This window comes from Crocodylus porosus, unplaced genomic scaffold, assembly GCF_001723895.1.
Source record: "Crocodylus porosus isolate Cpor-Errol unplaced genomic scaffold, CroPor_comp1, whole genome shotgun sequence".
NCBI classification, from domain to species: Eukaryota; Metazoa; Chordata; order Crocodylia; family Crocodylidae; genus Crocodylus; species Crocodylus porosus.
The window spans coordinates 1,407,675-1,425,699 of NW_017728951.1; the positions used below are offsets into that span (position 1 = coordinate 1,407,675).

The 18,025-nt window shown below is 43.0% G+C and overlaps 1 protein-coding gene across 2 annotated transcripts in view; it reads left to right on the top strand.

Annotated features, from left to right (window-relative positions):
- The window catches only part of STK32C (serine/threonine kinase 32C), a 274,747-nt gene that overhangs the window by 135,015 nt on the left and 121,707 nt on the right, over window positions 1-18,025 (top strand). For both annotated transcript variants that reach the window (XM_019556028.1, XM_019556029.1), the window contains exon 2: window positions 9,979-10,034. In XM_019556028.1, coding sequence (XP_019411573.1) covers window positions 9,979-10,034 — 56 coding nt within the window. The remainder of the gene's footprint in view (window positions 1-9,978; window positions 10,035-18,025) is intronic.

The window sequence follows — 18,025 nt, forward strand, 5'->3', positions numbered from 1 at the left end:
AATGGTTAGCATAAGTAATGCCACTAAGTAAACACAAAGTCAGTGGGTCACAGTTCAGGGCAGAGGTGGGCAATTATTTCAGCTTGAGGCCTGCTTAATGAGTTCTGGTGAGCTGTTGAAGGCTGTAAGGGTAGCCCTGTCCCTTGACAGGTACCCCATCCCCTGGTCGCCATCTTGGGACCTGAACTACCACTCCTTCACCCTGCCACGTGAAGTCCTTCCCCTTGCCCTGGAAATACTCCTTTCTGGAGTGGTGTGCACCACTATGGAACCAGAAAAAAAACTAAATCATATATTAAAAAAAAAATCAAACATCTACTATAAGATACTTTATTTTTTAAAAAGTCTTGATTTATGTCTGTTTGCATAGTGTATACAGAGGTATTTGCATAATAGCTCAAAATACTATCTTACTCTTGTATATTGTGTGTGGGGAGTAAGGGGGAGTGTTGTTGGATGAGCATGTGGTTGGGAAGTGGGTGGGCATGTGGTGGGGTGTGGGTATAGTGGATGGGGTATGTGGGGATGGGTGTATGTGTGAGTGTGCAGGGATGGGGGCCTGGGGCATGTGCTTGAGGTTGCAGTGTGTGGGTATGGTGGAGGTGGGGGTATAGATGGTGTGGGAGTGTGTGTGGGGACTGTGGGAGGGTGTGGGTGTGTTTGGGGGTATGGTGGGGGGGTAAGGGGGTGTCCTCAGAGTCCCTGGAGTGTGTGAGTCCACGGAGCTCCATGTGGTGGCAGTGAGTAGGACCAGCCCCATCTGGCCCCATAGCATGCAGCTTCTGCCCCACACATGGTGGCAGCAAGTGGGAGCAACTTGCCAGGCCCCATAGCACCCATTTGCATGCTCCCATTAGAGTCTCTGGCTGAATGTAGTAGCAGCAAGCAGGGCCAGCACCACCCAGTTCATAGTGTATATTTCTGCCCTCTTGCCAGATTCCCCAGATGCATATGGTGGCAGTGAGTGGAACCAGCCTGCTGGGCCCCATAGTGCACATTTTTTACTCCTGCCCAGGGCCCCGGCTGCATGTGGTGGCAATGTGTGGGGCCAGCCTAATGCAGATCCATAGCACACAACTCCTGCACTCCTCCAGCTTGTGGGGCCAGTCCAGTCCAGCCCAGCCCAGCCCCATAGCATGTGGCTCCCAACATTCCCAACCCCTTTTCCCCCAACAGGAGTCTCTGAACCCCAGCCTGATGGAGCCCTTACCTGAATTTCTAGTTTCACGTGAGGGAGGGCTGGGAAACAGCCACTGGGAAACAGCTTGTGGCTGGGGGCAGGTCAGGCCAGACCAGGGTGGGGGTTGGTTGCTTAGCAACCACAGCCACACCTCCTGAATGGAGGCTCCAGCTTTAGAGGGGCAGTGAGTCCTAGGGCCAGTGATAATTCTTTTGGTATAGAAAAGTGCCCCATGGGTTGCATGGACTCGTCTGGGAGGCCAGATGTGGCCTGCAGGCCCTATTTTACCCACCTCTGGCTTAAGGTGTCCTTTTTATAACCCAAGGCAGCATAAGTTAAAAGAGGGTTTAGTATAGCAGTCCAAGACAACAGGAAAGAAACAGCAGCCTAACAGAAAAGAAACAACCACTATGAAAGATGATTGTGGATATTTATGACATAACCATGCCTAGGACATACAGGAGAGAACTGTAAAAGAAGTATATAAAACCTAGGAGAAAAAAGTTAGAGTTGGGGGAGAATAATACACAGGAAAAAAACCCAATAATTTTTCAAACCCCTATGTGGTGACAGATGCTCAGCTAGCTAAATTCACTGTATCTATCAGGAGGCTCACATAAGAGTATTTTTGTTGAAAGTTAGGGCTTTCTTAGAAGTTGAATGTTGTATTTAAAGCCCTTGATTATTGATATTGCTTATGTGTTCAGTAAATTAGGATTTGAGGCTGGAATAGTTTCACTGATTGATTCTTTCTATTCCTTAACTAAATTTAGTACAACAGTGTACGCTAGTACACTACATGCAAACACTTATGCATACAGTTTTATGACAGCTGTTGGCACAGAGAAAGCTTTTTTAAGTGAGCTAAACATTGTTGTATTCCTAAGAGGAGAAAAATCTATACCCAATATCTTCTTTTATCTTCCTAGATAGCATCATTGATTTCAGAAGGCACTGTACATTTTGTTAGGTTATTGTAAAGAGCTGCAGTTTATAAACTGTTTATACAAAGACTTATTTCCTGTGAATAAGCATATCTCAGAACTATACTATAATATATACATTATAATAATTATATAAATAATGCATAATTAGTGCATAATAATTAGTAATTTGAATTTTGTTTCTCTTTTTTTTTCTAACTGCTCTCCAGAATATAGGGCAGGTGTAAGTCACTGGACATTGAATAATGAAAGATTTGTTAGTCTCATAACAGATGGACAGCAGCTGCAGAGTTCAAATCTGAATTCATGCCTGGACACACCCAAGTTTTAGGGTGTTTTTATATGATTGAGCTGCTCAGATCAGTAAGGGGAGTGTGGCAGTGCACCTTTGGATGCCTGCCAATTTAAGGACTAGGGTCAGGCAGCCAGCAGGTGCTTGATTAGAGCACCCATTTTAGGACCCAGCTCACACAGACTGGGGCAGCAATTTGCTACCAGTTGCTGAGGGAGTAATATCATCTGGATGGGCTACTACTTAAGGAAAATCTTGGAGGTAAGGGCAGGAGCTATGGAGATGGCAGGAGGCTCCTGGTCCTGGGCATGACCTGAAACTGCACCCTGCCAGGGAAGTGGGGTCTGGCAGGACTGTTTATGGCAAAACAGCTCCCAAGAAATACCAAGTCAGTTACCACCCTGGTGAAAGGTGGATGGATAGGGGTGCTTCAAGCCTGGCCCCCACCATTTGGTGGATAATTGTGAGAGCAAATGTGGGCCAGGCCCACTAGCAGAGAAACATCAGAGACCAGCAGGGGTGTAAGACCCCGGAGGCCCTGAGGGGGCTAGTGTTGAGAGGCAGTCAAAAGACTGTGCATGTGTGGGGTGCAAAGTAGGGCTCCTAAGTGTGGCTTGAAGGACTGCACCAGGGGCATACTGAGTATGCAAGAGCAGCTTAAAGGTCAGTACATGGGCCAACTCCACTAGTAAGATGAGGATCAAGTTGTCCAGTGCAAGGTTAGGGGCAGAGTCAGCCCAACGTTTGGCACAAGGAAAGGCCACGTAGACTTAGGGGAGCTTGAGCGAACCAAAATTGCTGTGTGCGCCAAGTCGGAGTGAAAGTAGTCAACCCTGATGGCCTAAAGGGGGTTGCTTGAGTGAGCAAGGCAATAGAGAGTGCCCCAGTGATGGGCAGTATGCTAGAGTCCCCTGTGAGAGGCACGTGGAGTGAGTGTGAAGGAGGCCCAGAAGAGTACTGAGTGTGTCCTGGCCAGTAATCTGGATGCCATCTGCGAGGCATGGGCCACAGTGTAGGGAAGGTACAGAGCCATGGATAGTGCCTCCTGGCATTAGGACAGTAAATGGGCAGCCTCCCACTTATCCTATTGGGGAACATCAAGTTGTTGCAGGTGAGATGGGGCAGACTGCCCTAGACAGGGGAGCAGGCCGACATGAGATCCGGCCCCCTGTCAAAAGCCAGTTAGATTATTGATCCTTGGGCAAGTGTGCAGATAGGTGAAGATAAATATGCAATATAATTGACTCCTTCCCTAAAAAAATAAACAAGATTGAAGTTGCTAGTGTCCAGAAGAAGCAGAAAGGGAATAGCCCTGTTCCCTTCCTTCTCAGTGTTGGGAGCAGGCTACCCCTTAATGCACCTTCAGTTTGTTCATTCTCCCAGCACAGGTAGAAACAAGAGAGTACCATATTCAGTAGCAGGAAAATGAAGCAGAGCTCCACAACCAGCTTAATTATTAAAGATTAAAGGAGCTAGTTTAAGTTATGGAGGGTGTAGGACAGGGGTGGGCAAAATGTAGCCTGCAGCCCAGATCCGGCCCTCTAGCCATTTTGTCTGGCTCGTGGGGCCCCTAAATTTTTTTAAAAAAATTATATTTATTTGCCTGTGGCTCCTGTCAAAAATGACAGGAGCCAGGGGCAGTAGGACCCAGGTGAAGCCACAGCAGGCCCCTGGAAGAGCAGGGCCTACCCAGCCCTGCCCCTGCCAGGCAGAAGCCCCTGCCTAGCAGTGGCTTCTGGCCTGGGACCATGAGGCTGTTCCTGCCTGTGCCAGAGCAAGAAACTCAGGTAAGAGCAAGGTCGGGGCTACGTGCTGCTGGGGCTGGGGTATGGGGGGTGGGAGGAAGGGGGTGTGCAGGAGCTAGTGCTGGTGCCCTGGGGCCAGTGCCTGTGGGGCCCAGAGTGGGGTGGCTCCCCTCTCTTCCTGTTGGGGCAGCCCAGCCAGCTGCACCCCAGGCTCCTGCCACCCTGCTCTGTGTCCCACCGGCACTGGCCCCAGGGCACTGCCTGGCTGTCACTGGCTCCCAGCCCCCCTGTCCAGCACTGGGCATAGTGCAGGGGGCACCTGGGGCTGCTGGGGGTGGCACAAGCTGGTGGGGACTTGGCCCAAGGCACGGGAAGTGCAGGGAGGCAGTGCAGAACTTGAATCATGCGCCTGAGGCTTGGGGCAGCAGTGACCCAGCTGCTCTCACCACAGGAGGCTCCGGTGAGTCCCACAGGGGCCCAGTGGCAGCTTGTTCCCTGGCCCCAAGATGGAAGCTGCACCAGGAGTGGAAGCAGGGCCACAGCTGCTTTTCTGCTCCAGAAGCTCCTGCAGCTGTGAGGAGCCCAGAGGTCCTGGGGAAGATCTTGGCCAGCCCTGGGGGGAGCACGGGTTGCCTCCTCAGGCTGTGACCTGGCAGGGTCCCAGCCCAGGGTGTCAGAAGCCCAGGGAGGTTGCAGCAGCTTCCAGAGCAAAAAAGCAGCTGTGACTCTGCTCCGGCTCCTGGTGTAGCCTCTCTGCCTGTCCTGTGGCCAAGGTGTGAGCTGCTGCTGGGCCCTTGCAGGGTGGGGGGAGCTGGGCCTTCCCCCTGGGGCAGCGGCATGCACCAGGGCTGCCCGTGGGGTGGGGGCAGCCAGGCTATTGCCATCCCAAGCCTCAAGCATGGGATGCAACTTCCATGCCGCCTCCCCGGGCTTTCCCTGTCCTGGGCCACATCCCTGTTGGGTTGTGCCACCCCCAGCAGCCTCACGCAGCCCCCTGCACTGCCCCTGGTGCCAGCCAGGAGTTTCCCTGGGGCCCCTGGCCTCCTGGAAGCAGCAGAAGCTTCTGAAACAGAAAAGTGGCCATGGCTCCACTCCAGCTTCTGGTGCAACCTCCCTGCCTGTCCCAGGGCCAGGGGGGGCGAGCTGCCACCAGGCCACTGGGCCCCTGCGGGGTTGTGGGACTGGGCCTTCCTCCTGAGGCTTCCCATGAGGCCCTTGACAGTTTGCCAAAACTCACTAAGTGGCCCTCCACCTAAAATAATTGCCCACCCGTGGTGTAGGATGACAGAAAGGGAGTTTGCATGCGACATGGAGTGTGTTAGTGATCCCTAGCTCTCTGTGGAATAGATGGTGTCTGGTTAACTAATGTTTTTAGGCTTGTGCTCATTCCCACAAAGAACTAGGAAGGAATTTCCCCCCTTCTTGATTGCTACTGAGATCTGTTTTTTTCTTTCTTTTTTTGACTCTCTCAGAAATACTGGGTGGGGATTTTGCCAGTCCTGCTGGGAATTAGAAAACCCAGAGGAATGACTCCTCCATTCAGGGTTTTACTATTCACTATATTTGAGATCGGGGGAAAAAAATGAATCCCATAGTCAAATGGCATGGACTATGGGAGTTTTCACCTTTCTCCATAGTAGGGTTTGGGGGAAGGCATTATTTTCTTTCTTGGATTTCATGAGCATATTTTAACAAACTACTTCCTGTCCTTCCAGTAGTAGGACATCAATACTGCCTTCATCCCCCCCTGCTTAACCTATGGCAAGTTAAAAGGGCATTTACATGTTTTGGGCATTGTGCTTAGTAGCTGTTTGAGGGAGTTGTTCCCAAAGTTTAAGAACAGGCTAGACACCCACTTATTTAGGGTGAGTTAATTACAGATCATCCTGCTTTGAGAAGGAGATTGGACTAGGTGACCTCCTGAGGTCCATACCAAGGCTACTTTTCTATGATTCACTCCGAACACCAACATGATTGGGAAAGGGTTTATACTTCTCTATAGTACAGTGCTTTACAGAACTCCTGATCTGTCCCACAATGCCTTCAGTGCAGTATAGAGATATTTAAGATAACTTTAAACAGATTAGTTTGGGTACTAGAATCAGTCTAGTCATAGCAATTTGCCATATTGAGGTGCAGGATAATTTAGCCAACACAGAGCCTATGCTTCTATGTCTAGACTCCTTTAAAAGGAGCTGGGTCCTTCCATAATACCCTGCAGTATTAGGTGTAAACATGCATTGTGTATCTGCTTTGTGTCTCAGATGGCTAATGGGGATGTTCAGATCCATTGTGGGGTTAGCACAGTCTCAGTATGGAAGCATTTGGATTCAGAGCTGTTTGCCTCAGGCCCATCTCTAGCCAGTCCTTGTCCCAGCAAACCCCTAAATCAAGTTATGATATTGTGATATGCCTACTAATTAGGCCATAAGAACAAGACTGTGCTGTATTTTTACTTGCCATATTTTTAGCTCTTGTATCATATAAACACTGAATAAATTAGAGAAATAAAGTTACATAAAAATTATGGGGAAACTTTCATAGTCCTGACCAAGTCCTAGATACACACACTTAATTGATGCCTAAGAATCCATGTGCTTAAAAATTATGTACAAAAAAAATAGCATAGGCTGAAGCTTACATACTGGGAAAGAGAAGCTGTGAATTCAGTTCCACTTGGTAATGTAACAGATTTTGTAAAAACCATGGGATGTCAGTTACTAAATAGCATACTGGCGCATCTGCTATTAAATCATTGTTGAGAAGCAGAAGAGAGCATCATGTTTTTGGGCGGATTGTATAATCTAAGGTTTGATTAAGTTCAACAGCAGCATCACAACCTGACACTCCTCTGCTTTGCGTGCATTCCTTGAAATTAAAACAAAAACCAGCCTGTGCCAAAGTCATCAAAAACACTGTATATTAATCTCACTGATGACTCAGGGTTTTTTGTTGAGGCCAGTAAGGATCTCATAGGGAGGACACTTGCCTCTCATGACAAATGTGAAAGCTTTCTATTCTACAGTTCCACTTAACTAAAAGGTGACATTGATAATAAGTTGTCAGAAAAGTCAACAGGCACAATTAACTTATTTGCTTTACAAGGCTCTAAGTAGCTTTTGGGAAAGTTCAACCCATAGAGGTAGTATTTATCTGAAAGGTTATCAAAAAGATAGTTATATTATTTTGCTACATTCAATTTAATTTATCATTTATAGAAAAGTTTTCAGCTTCACCCCCTCCCCCCATAGGTTCCTTCAGTGAAACGTCAAGCCAAAACCATTATTGTACTTACAGATTGTGAATGTCAAAACTATGCCACACTGAAGTCAATGTAGTGGGTGAATATGGTCCTGTGAATAGGCAACAGCTGTCATCTCCTTGCTTGTTGGGAGTATGTGTCATGAAATTCTTCACTAGCGTTTATACATGACTCAGGCTAGTACAAATCATCCCAAAATAATAAGATATTCTAGTTGTTAGTGAAAGACAGATTCCTCTTGTCAACTCACAAAAAAGTGAAATCTCCAGAGCATACATAATTGTTCCAGGCAAGTTTAAGACTTCTATTTCAGGGATAATCACATACTCTGTAGAGATATGTTGTCATTTTTAGAAATAATATGCATTGTGCACAAAAAGTAATATGCTGCTAGCAGAGATTTAAAAAATGTTGCAGCTTGTTTTTTTTTCTTTATTAGAACCCCCTTTGCATAGCTTTTCTATAAGGAATTTATGCAAGTGAAGAAAAATGAGCAGTAGCTCCTAAAACCTCATTTGTGCTTTTAGTAAATAAATACTGCCTATTCAATTGATTAAATACAATGTTTCCTTACAGATTGGTTCAAGCTATACATAGTGGATGTGCATATTTTGAGCTGTCTCTTGACTATAAAGTAGAAGGTACCTTTTAGCTCATTTGTAGTCATGGATAAAGAAAAATATATCTTTTTTTTTAAACACAGCATCTCAGTTTAATACATTAGGAATGATGGATTTTCATAATAAATAAGTCTTTGGAAGTTTTACTGCTGAAGCAACATTAGGAGCTTCTCAGAACATGAGCATTGTCTTTTATTTTAATTACCCAAAAACATATTTTGTGGGCTTAAAACTTGCCCACTTTAGTCTAACTGGATTCTTGTCAATTTCTTACAGAAGGATGTGTAAAAAATAGATTTGTTGGAGTATGCACAATTTGAATCTCTTGCCAGATGTGTGCCAGCTCTGGGGGATATAGGCTAGGCAGGGGTTTTAGCTGATACAGTTTTTCAATAAAAAAAAATTATTGTTTAATAGTAAATCATATCTTTGGAGATCCCTTACTCAAGACCAGAGAGAGCCTTTCCATTGACTGAAATGGCATTTGGATTAGACCCTTTAGAGAGGAAAGAAGCTTATTGAGTTTCAAGGCACTGGAGGGAACTCGGGATATTAAATTCCTGGCTTTGCCATACTCTTCTTGTGTGACCTTTGGAAAGTCATTTAACTTCTCTGTGTCTCAGTTCCCCACTGGTAAACTGGACCCTTTGCTCCCTGTTTGTAGCATGATAAATGATACATTTATTAATATCAGCAAGATACTCGGGATGTATAGTAATAGGGATTGCATAATTACATAGAATGATAGGACTATATAGCATCTTTTAGATAGGACTAAATAACATCCTTTCATAGTTTCATAATGGTGGGGGCTGAAAGGGACCTTGCATGTCATCAGGTCCAGCCTCTTGCTTGTTTGAGATAAACTGTTGAGATCACAGCAGTGGGTTAGTAGTAATTTTTTTTGTTTGTTGTGGTTGCTGATTTGGCAACACAACACATAATTAAAGTGTTATATCTACACCATTCTGTTTGCCCATTACTCTGGAATCACCAACATACAAAATACAGATGAATATACAAATCAAGCAAATGGAAGTCAATGGCCCAGATTCACAACATTGGCTTTTTGATAGCATAAGTAACATCCACTCTGGCTGCTGGGTATGCATAGGCAGTACTGACCTGTGCCTATGCAGTGTGACAGCACACTTTGTGTGCAGTAACAGCAAGGACAAGAGCCACCTATAAGTTTAATATACAAAAACTGTTTATTTTACAATAGGACTTTGAGTTTACAGTTACTTAATTGTGATGTTTCCCTGAATTTCTCCTTTCTCTGCTGCCCATAACCACAATTGCTCATTCACTCTTTGGGGTTGGTTGTTTTTTTTTTATAGTTTACAGTTGTTATTTTTTCAAACTGTATCAAATCTATTTATATGAATGCATAAATTAATTCATCTAATTCCTATTTATTACAGTGGTCATATCTGTAAAGTACCTATCCTAGCAGGTTGTGACTCTTTGAAAATTCTACCCACACCAGAAGTGGGTCACAAACCCAGTTGGGTTGCTTACGGATGGAGGTATTATTCACTGGATGGATTAGTATTTGACTTCTAGTTATGTCAGCTTTATTTTTTAATATGCAATGTAAGAGAAATCCAGGAATTTGGAATGAGTAACCTCAAGAGTAAGAAAATTGAAGGTATTAGATATCATGGTGGGGGAGACGGGGTGCACAAGGCAATCCGTCAAACTTCAGTCTGATAAAAAGAGCTGTTTCCTTTAGTTTTCTATAAATAATCAATGTTTTTTTATATTCTGTAGAATATATGGATCGTGTTAGCAATAACTTGTCCAACTGGTGAAATACTGATAAGTTGTTTCAATTGGATATCTTGGACTTTCTCTTACATTTAATTTTAAGAACTTGTTGGGAAATCACCTGGAAATTAGAACGTAAAACTCATTTTTATTTTTATTCAATAGTGAACTTTGACCACTTCCAGATACTCCGAGCAATTGGGAAGGGAAGCTTTGGCAAGGTAAGCTAATATTTTGAACCTGCTCATGTGCTTTATCAGGTGCGTTAGAACTTGAAACAAATTATGTGCATACTGTTTCATATAGCAAAAGTAATGAGGCTGACAGAGATTGACTGGGCAGTAACTTGGCAATTTTTTATTCAAGAAAGTGTTTTGTTGGCTTTCATGAAAGGCAAGGATTTTTGTGGATGATATCTTTTACTGGATCAACTCCATGGTTGGGATAGACTTAGGCAAGCTTTTATCTGCAATGAATTCTTCTTCAGTTCTGAATAATGCACTGACTGTGTTATCTTTAAAAGCTTGTCTAAATGTATCCCAACTGTGCAATTGGTTCAATAAAAGAGGCTATCCACAAAAATCCTTGCCCCTCATGTATTTCCTGGGCTATCATGACTACAGTCTCACTCATTACTATTTTCCTGTTTTAATCCTTGGTCTCCCCATGAAAATTCAACATTTTTTAAAGTGAAAGACTTAGCTATATCTCAAGTATCATAGAATTCTTTTAACTATTAAGATAACTGTACCTTTTTATGGCAAATATATATCTTAATATTTCTGTTTCCATGATAAATTTTTTGGTTATGATTGGTCAAAATAAGTCACATGGTATTAGAGGCCTTTTGGACTATATTTCTCTTAGGAACTAGTCGAATAAAAGGTTTTATTTTTTCATTATTTTGCAAAATAATAAAAATAGTGTGGTGTTTAAAAGTCAGAACAGCACTAGGAATTATATACTGTTTTTTAAAAATAATTGATAAGGTTTGGGGTTTTTTTAAATTTGTTTATAGCATATCTCTATGTTCCATCCAAGATAATTATTTGCTGCTTTAATCACACTGACCTGAATTTGTGTCAGTGTGCTTCTCTCTCTTGACATTTGTATTCTGTGCTATTTATTTTCTTTGTAGTATTTACAAAGTACATTTGTGTATTTTTGTCCTTGTATTAAGGGCATCTTTCCTCTCCCTTTGAGCTGACATTTTATTTCATTGCTGCTGCTTCATATTTCTTCTGCTGCAGTTAGTTTACTGTGTCCTAAAGGCATTTGCCCTCTGAGGTCTCCTCTATTCAACAGAGGCACCTGCCACACAGGGAAGAGCAAAAGTAGCAGCAGTAGTTGTGATACTAGCACATTGGCAGAATTATCAAATCTAGCGACTGTAGCCTTCATACCTGCTACTGAGGAAGTGCTAGTCTTTGTATGAAAATGGACATTTAAAAATTAATGTGTTGGGACTCAGGACAGAGAAATGGGTCTCTAGGATTTTTTTTAAAAGACTAAATGTTGAAGTTGTGAGAAACAGAAACCGACTTAACAGCACTTAAAAAAAAAAGTATTGATTCCTTAATTGCTGGAAGTTGTGACAGTATAGAGAAAGCAGTTGGAATGCAAAACCAACCACTGTCTTGATGAGAAGCTACATAACACACACACAATTACAGACATTTCATAGATCCAAAAAAACAAAATAAACAGCAAGACAAAAATATCCAGTATTTGGTTTCCTAAAATGTTTTGTGCTTTTTGCTGGGAATTAATTGAGAGACACAAAGAAGCATCCATTCCATTGTTACCACACATTAAGGGCCCGTTCCACCCATGTGGACTCCTGTTGGCCCTACGATGAACCTGCATGGCATACTATTTAAGTCAGGGGTGGACAGTTATTTGGGCTGGAGGGCCACTTAGGGAGCTTTTGTGAGCTGTTGCAGGCTGGGTCAATACCGCCTGCAGCAGCTTACCAAAACCCCTTAAATGGCTCTGTCCTGGAGCTTGGCCCCACACTGTCACCACTTGGTGATCCTGGCCCTGGGATCTCTATAGAGACTGGCTTGTACCCAAGTTAGGATACACTCTGCTGGGCAGATGGGATGGGGCATGGGTGGTGGGGATCGGCATCTGGGTACAAGATGGCGCTAGGGGTAGGATCTTGGGGCAGTGATGCTGCACAGCCAGAGCCCAGGGCAGACCCGCAGTCTGCTCCTGGTACAGCCCTGCCCACTGAACTCGTGCCCATTGCAGGGACGTGTAGGCAGCAGATCATGGCTCTGCTAAGAGCTCTGGTCCCATGCTGTTACCTCCCCAAGATCCTGGCCCTGGCCCACTCACCCACCTGTCCCACTCCTGGATGCCATTCCCTGCCATCGTGCAGCCTCATCGCATCCACCCAGCTGGGCATGCCCTGCCTGCCTGTGTCCCCGGCCAGTCTCCATGGAGACCCTTCCCATTCGCTCCATCCAGTGGTCCCCGGTGGTGGATGTGGGACACACAGGCCAGGGTACTCGGGCAGTGGGGCCAGGGCCAGTGGCCGCAACAAACAGAAGGAGCTGCCACTTCAGGGAAATAGGGTCTGGCCACCCCACTGCCCAAGCCCTGCTGTGTTCCTGGTTGCAGCAGGACCAGCCATATATGCATGCCATGGCTTGGGCTGCTCCCCATGCTAGAACCAGGCAAAGCCAAGGGACCTGCTGACAGCTGGATAAAATCCCTTTGGCAGGCCAGATCTGGCCCACAGGCTGTATTTTGTCCACCCCTTATTTAAGTTGTAGAAAGAGTGGTTTTTAAATGAAATTAGACACATTTTCAATGATAGGCTAAATGTATAGCATCACTTAAGAATAAAAGGAAAAGAAAACTTGTAGGGAATAAAATGTCACGTTTCAAATCTAAAGATACAAACCATGGGAAATGAATAAAATAGCATGGGAGCAGATACTCATCTGGTAAAATTATCAGGGCTCTACAGAGGTCAGGGGACCTAAAACAATTTACACTAGCTGAAGATCTGCCTGAAGAGAAAGTCTTCTGAAGTTTTCAGTACTTAGTTAGTGTTTGATGGCTGCTGCTAATGACAATTGTGCCCATCTCCCTATTAACTTTTCTTTCTTGCTGTTCATCTGTTGTCTTCCACATTCTAACTATACTGGAGGTTCATCGGGTCAGGGGCCATCATCTTTTCTTACACTCATGTATGTTGTTCAGCACAGTAGGGCTGGATCTTTACATGCTACTGCAAGACAAAGAAATAATAAACATAAAAATAAAGCCGTTATAAGTGAAATATGTAAAGTGGTGGAATAAGACCATAATGTAGAGTGTGCTTATTAATATTGCATCTGTGATATTTTAATCTTGTCATTTTAGTGTCAGATTCCTAATCTCAAAAGTAAGTATTACTTATCATGTTATTTTAAGATTTGGGGTAATTATAGATGATTAAGTTATGCTCTTTGAGAATAATATATTTAGGAAGCTATTGTGTGTTGGGTAAAGTAGATCTAATATTTAAAATATCTCCCATAGTGTCAGAAGATTTTACTTGATACACTTAATGTAATTTTCTTAATTCTTAAAGTATATGTAAAATGAAAGAGCCTGTTATTAACTATATGAACGCGTGCCAGGGAAATTGAAGCATAAATAACATTCTGTTGTTCTGACCATGTCCTTCTTTCACTGCTTAGTTACTAGAAGCCTAGATACAGCAGTATTCCCAACAAGGAAAAATGATCAAGATAAGGGGCTTTGACGGGGGGGTAATAACTTATTCTGAACATAAGGGTCCAACCTACCTGAAAACATTGTGTAACTTTTACATGTATTCAGTGTGTATTGCCAAACAGGTAGATGTAACATTCAGGTTTCACTAAGTATATGAATTAAAAGCAGGGATGAAATTTTATCGATGTAGCCCCTCAAATTGTTATGGGATTAGAGATACAGAAGTGCTGAAACACTCGTTACATTTTTGTTGATAGTAGCTATTAAAGATGTCCTCTGATGATGATTCTTCTCGAATTAGGTAGAAAATCTATGCAAACAAAATACCAGTGTCAAAATCTATAACATTTGCTCCAAAATTTACATCTGGAGGCTTTGACTATGTCTTCAATTCTGCCCCTAAAGAGCACACTAAATAACATTGCTAACAGGTATTTTTCCCTTGTTGAGCAATTCACTGTTCTGTAGGCTGTGAAAAGCTTAACATCAACGCCAGCTGCCAGGGTATATGATGTGTTATGTCCTTGCCTTTCAAATGTAGTTTGCTTTTGTGAGAAGAGTGAGCAGCATGTGTGGTTACAGTGGTAGCACTTGCCTCCAATTTGCTTCATCAGTGTTAACCTTGTGAATGAGCGCATCAAAAGTGGCAAAGAACGACAACTGTACTTGCTAACAATAACAATATGTGACACAGTAATCTCAACAGGTTTATGTGCAGATCTGGGATTCACATTGGACTAGAATTGGTAACTCCCATTGGTATGAATTAGGATCATCAAGAGGAAACCACATCTCTTGGACTTGTTTCTGTCTCCTACTGTCACCTCCATGCACTTATTTGGAGCCTTGGGCCTGGTACAAACATTACACTTTTACTGGAATAAGTGATCAGAAACCAGTCTGTACGTGTAGCAAAACAGAAGTATGGCACACGTAGACTGGTTTAAAAATGGTGATCTAAGATTTGTCCCCCAACCCAAGGGTGAATGTATGTTCTGTTTGCTACTGATCTAAACTATGCTGCTTGCAGAAAACCACGTAACTTAGGTTGATTCTGCCTTGGGCTTTTTGAATGTCTGTACTTAGCCATGATGATTAAATATCTATTTGGTGGAAGGACATTAAACAACTGATCTTAGTAGCCTTTTGGTTCCTCTGTGTTGCATCCCAGGTATGCCAAGGGCCAGGGAGAATGAGACTGTAAATTACATTGACCCACATGGCCATAAGGTATGCCATAGGAGCATTACTTGTAATGTTTTTCTGCAGTCAGCCTCTGCTTCCTCATTGTGCTGCTAGTACTGAGGAAGTGCAACATGCAATCACCTAGTCTTAATATATTTTGTTGCAGATTTACCCGTGTGTGTGTGGGGGGGGGGGAGGAATGAGCGTGGCTTCTCCCTTGGGTCAGGTTTACAGCCATGTCACACAAGCTGTACTGTGCAATGCAGTCTCTCCACACCCAGTAATCAGTAATCTTGCCCAGGTTGCTCATCAAAAGCATTACCAAAGCTTTGAGAACACAAGAAATTCCAGGGCTATGTAACACTGCATTTTCACTTAGGCCACAACAGAAACTTTAGGTCTGTTTAATTCTTAGATGCTTCACGTTGTGGTTTGTATTTGCTATTGAGTTTTGCATCAATGGTGGGGGCCCATGGACCTGAAATGAGAACTGAACTATCATCTATTCAATCAAAGTTTGAACTGTCATTTGGCCTAGAGTGTGATAAGCAGCACTTAAAATAATTTGCATAAAATGGAGCAGATTGTAACCCGCCTTCATTTGGGACAGGAAGTTATGACTCATAGAGCTTATTAGTTCTAGCCTATAAATAGTCCATATGGACTACATGGCAAATTCTGATCTCATTTGCATCAGTGAAAATCTTTTCACTCCTCTGACCACAGTGAAGTTACACTACATTCATAATAAGGTAACAGAAATCAGAGTCTGAACCTACTAGTGTTATATCTTGATATTGCACACTTTTGCCTTGTATCTAGAGTAAGCACTACACTGTAAGACTTAATAGTGAAGAGTTGAAGAGAACTGCTTTGTGTCACCAAATGGGTCCCATTTAGCTGATGGGCCAAACTTTAGTCATTTCTGTTCTAGGCTGGTACTAGATTGACTTGGCTGTATATATTCTGGTCCCTATAAAAAAGAGTTAAGCTGTAGTCCAGAACCACTAGAAGGAATCATTCAGTTCAGAAAATTGAAAGGAATTTTTTAAATCTTGCATTAGCAAGAGAAGAAAACCAGTGTAAAAGACCTTAATTAGATGCTGAGTATTGTTACAACAGAGGAAAGGGCACATATTAAATACTGGAAATTGATTTATGATATGCTTTATGAGGACAAAGCAGCAAGGAAAAGTGTTGTTTTTATAAACCCATAATTAGATCACAGCCAGTAGTTTGTTGGGGGTATTTTAGTGTTGATAAATTTTCATCTGGTGCTGGCCACTAATTAATAGATTTAAATTGGAAAACATTATTTTTTGTGAACACAAAATAATCAGGTAATAAGTCTTGGAATTCTATTATATAATTTGTGCACTGAGCTATAGGATAATCTTTGGCCCAACTGTATGACTCATTTCCAGTCAGGTCGTGTTACCATTCAGTTCAACATTTGAAAATGTGGGAGTAGTAAAACAAAATTTGTGGGTACAGGCAGCAGGATATGCCACTATCAGTTTCCGCTAGCAAAGTGTGGGAAAATTTAATTTAGTAAAAGTTGATTATCACTGAATAGTAAAAGTACAATAAATGCTTTAACTAATGAAAGTGTTTAAATACTACAGTGTATTTGAGGTACTTAACTAATGTCTCTGTCTCAATCAAGACGGAAATAGAGAACGAAAAAATACTGAAATTGCAGAGCCACATAACAGAGGCTCATTTCAAAGGCGACGAACTGGTCAGGAACTCAGGGAGAATGGACCTATTGAAGCAAAACTGGGGGGGGGGGCGGTGATAATTTGTTAGTTCAGTGTCAGCTTCTTATGATTTCCAACCACTTCACAAGAGAAGCTGCATGAACTCTTAACCCTAGTGATTCATACATACAGGAACTGAACAAAAATACAAGCAAAAATTCAATTAGGCTTTGGAGGGGAAGAAAAGGGATTGGTTTGAAATAATTTAATGTTTTGTGGGGAGGGGAAAGGGGAGTGAAGAAGAAATGGGGATTCTGTGAACACAAATATTCCCTCTTTTTTGAGCCAGGAAGCTATCATTTGATGTTCCATTCATATCCTTATTGTATACAACCTCCAGTATGCACTGCCTGAATGACCCTATGCTCACTCTGTTCTTCCACATACACTGGAAAAGGGGCTAGGGAATCAGTGGGGCATTTTTTCCAAGTTCCTGTCTGTAGTTGTCAAGCCTTGTTTACGTGAGGACTTTGCACCCTCTATTCTGAATCACACACCATCAAAGAAACAGGGATTGATTCTAACAGGCAATTGGAAAACTAATTAATCACATGTAACATTTCATAGATTTCATAGACATCAGGGCTGGAAGGGACCTTGAGAGATCATCGAGACCAGCCCCCTGCCCAAAGGGCAGGAAGTCAGCTGGGGTCATAGGATCCCAGCAAGATAAGCATCCAATCTACTCTTGAAGGGGATCAGCTTGAACCACCTCCGCTGGCAGACTGTTCCAGACCTTGGGGGCTCGGACAGTAAAGAAATTCTTCCTTATGTCCAGCCTGAAGCGGTCTTGCAGGAGTTTGTGACTGTTCGACCTCGTCATCCCTTGGGGCGCTCTGGTGAACAAACGTTCCCCCAGATCCTGGTGGTCACCCCGATAAACTTATAGATGGCCATGTAAAATAGAATTAAAAAGAAGAAGGCATTTATCCCTGGGCAATACCTCTTTGACTTTGCAAGTGCTGCAGCATGCTGGAGATTCTTTTTTTAGCTCTTCATGCTTAAAGAAAGATGAAGTCAAACACAGAGCAGCAAATCAGTCATCAGAGTTCTATATGTATCATTAAGAACATGCTGTACTGAGTCACACGTCTATCATCTTTCTTGATAATTATCTCAATATGCCGAATTGCCCTGGTAAAGCAAAAATCTATTCAACATGAAACAGTCTTTCCATGGTCATGTATAATTATTTATAGGATAAAGCTACCCTCCAGATTTTATATTTAAAGCTCGCTAGAGCTTCTTTTGGTTTTTAACCATTTATCTTATGAACTGTAGGTGCTTGTATATGAATTGTGACTCAGTTGAGAAAAAGCAGTGGGTAAGTCACTTGATTTTTCTATGCCTGTTTCTCCTCACGCCCTTTGCCTGCCTATTAGGACTGTACAGTCTTCAGTACAGGCATTGTATTATAGCACACGAGGTCCAAATTGGAGGTGCACCACCAATACATCAGTCCGATATCGAATCAGCACTGATATAAAGAAAATTATCTGCATCAGAAATTGGCCTGATGTAGCTGATAATTTGTC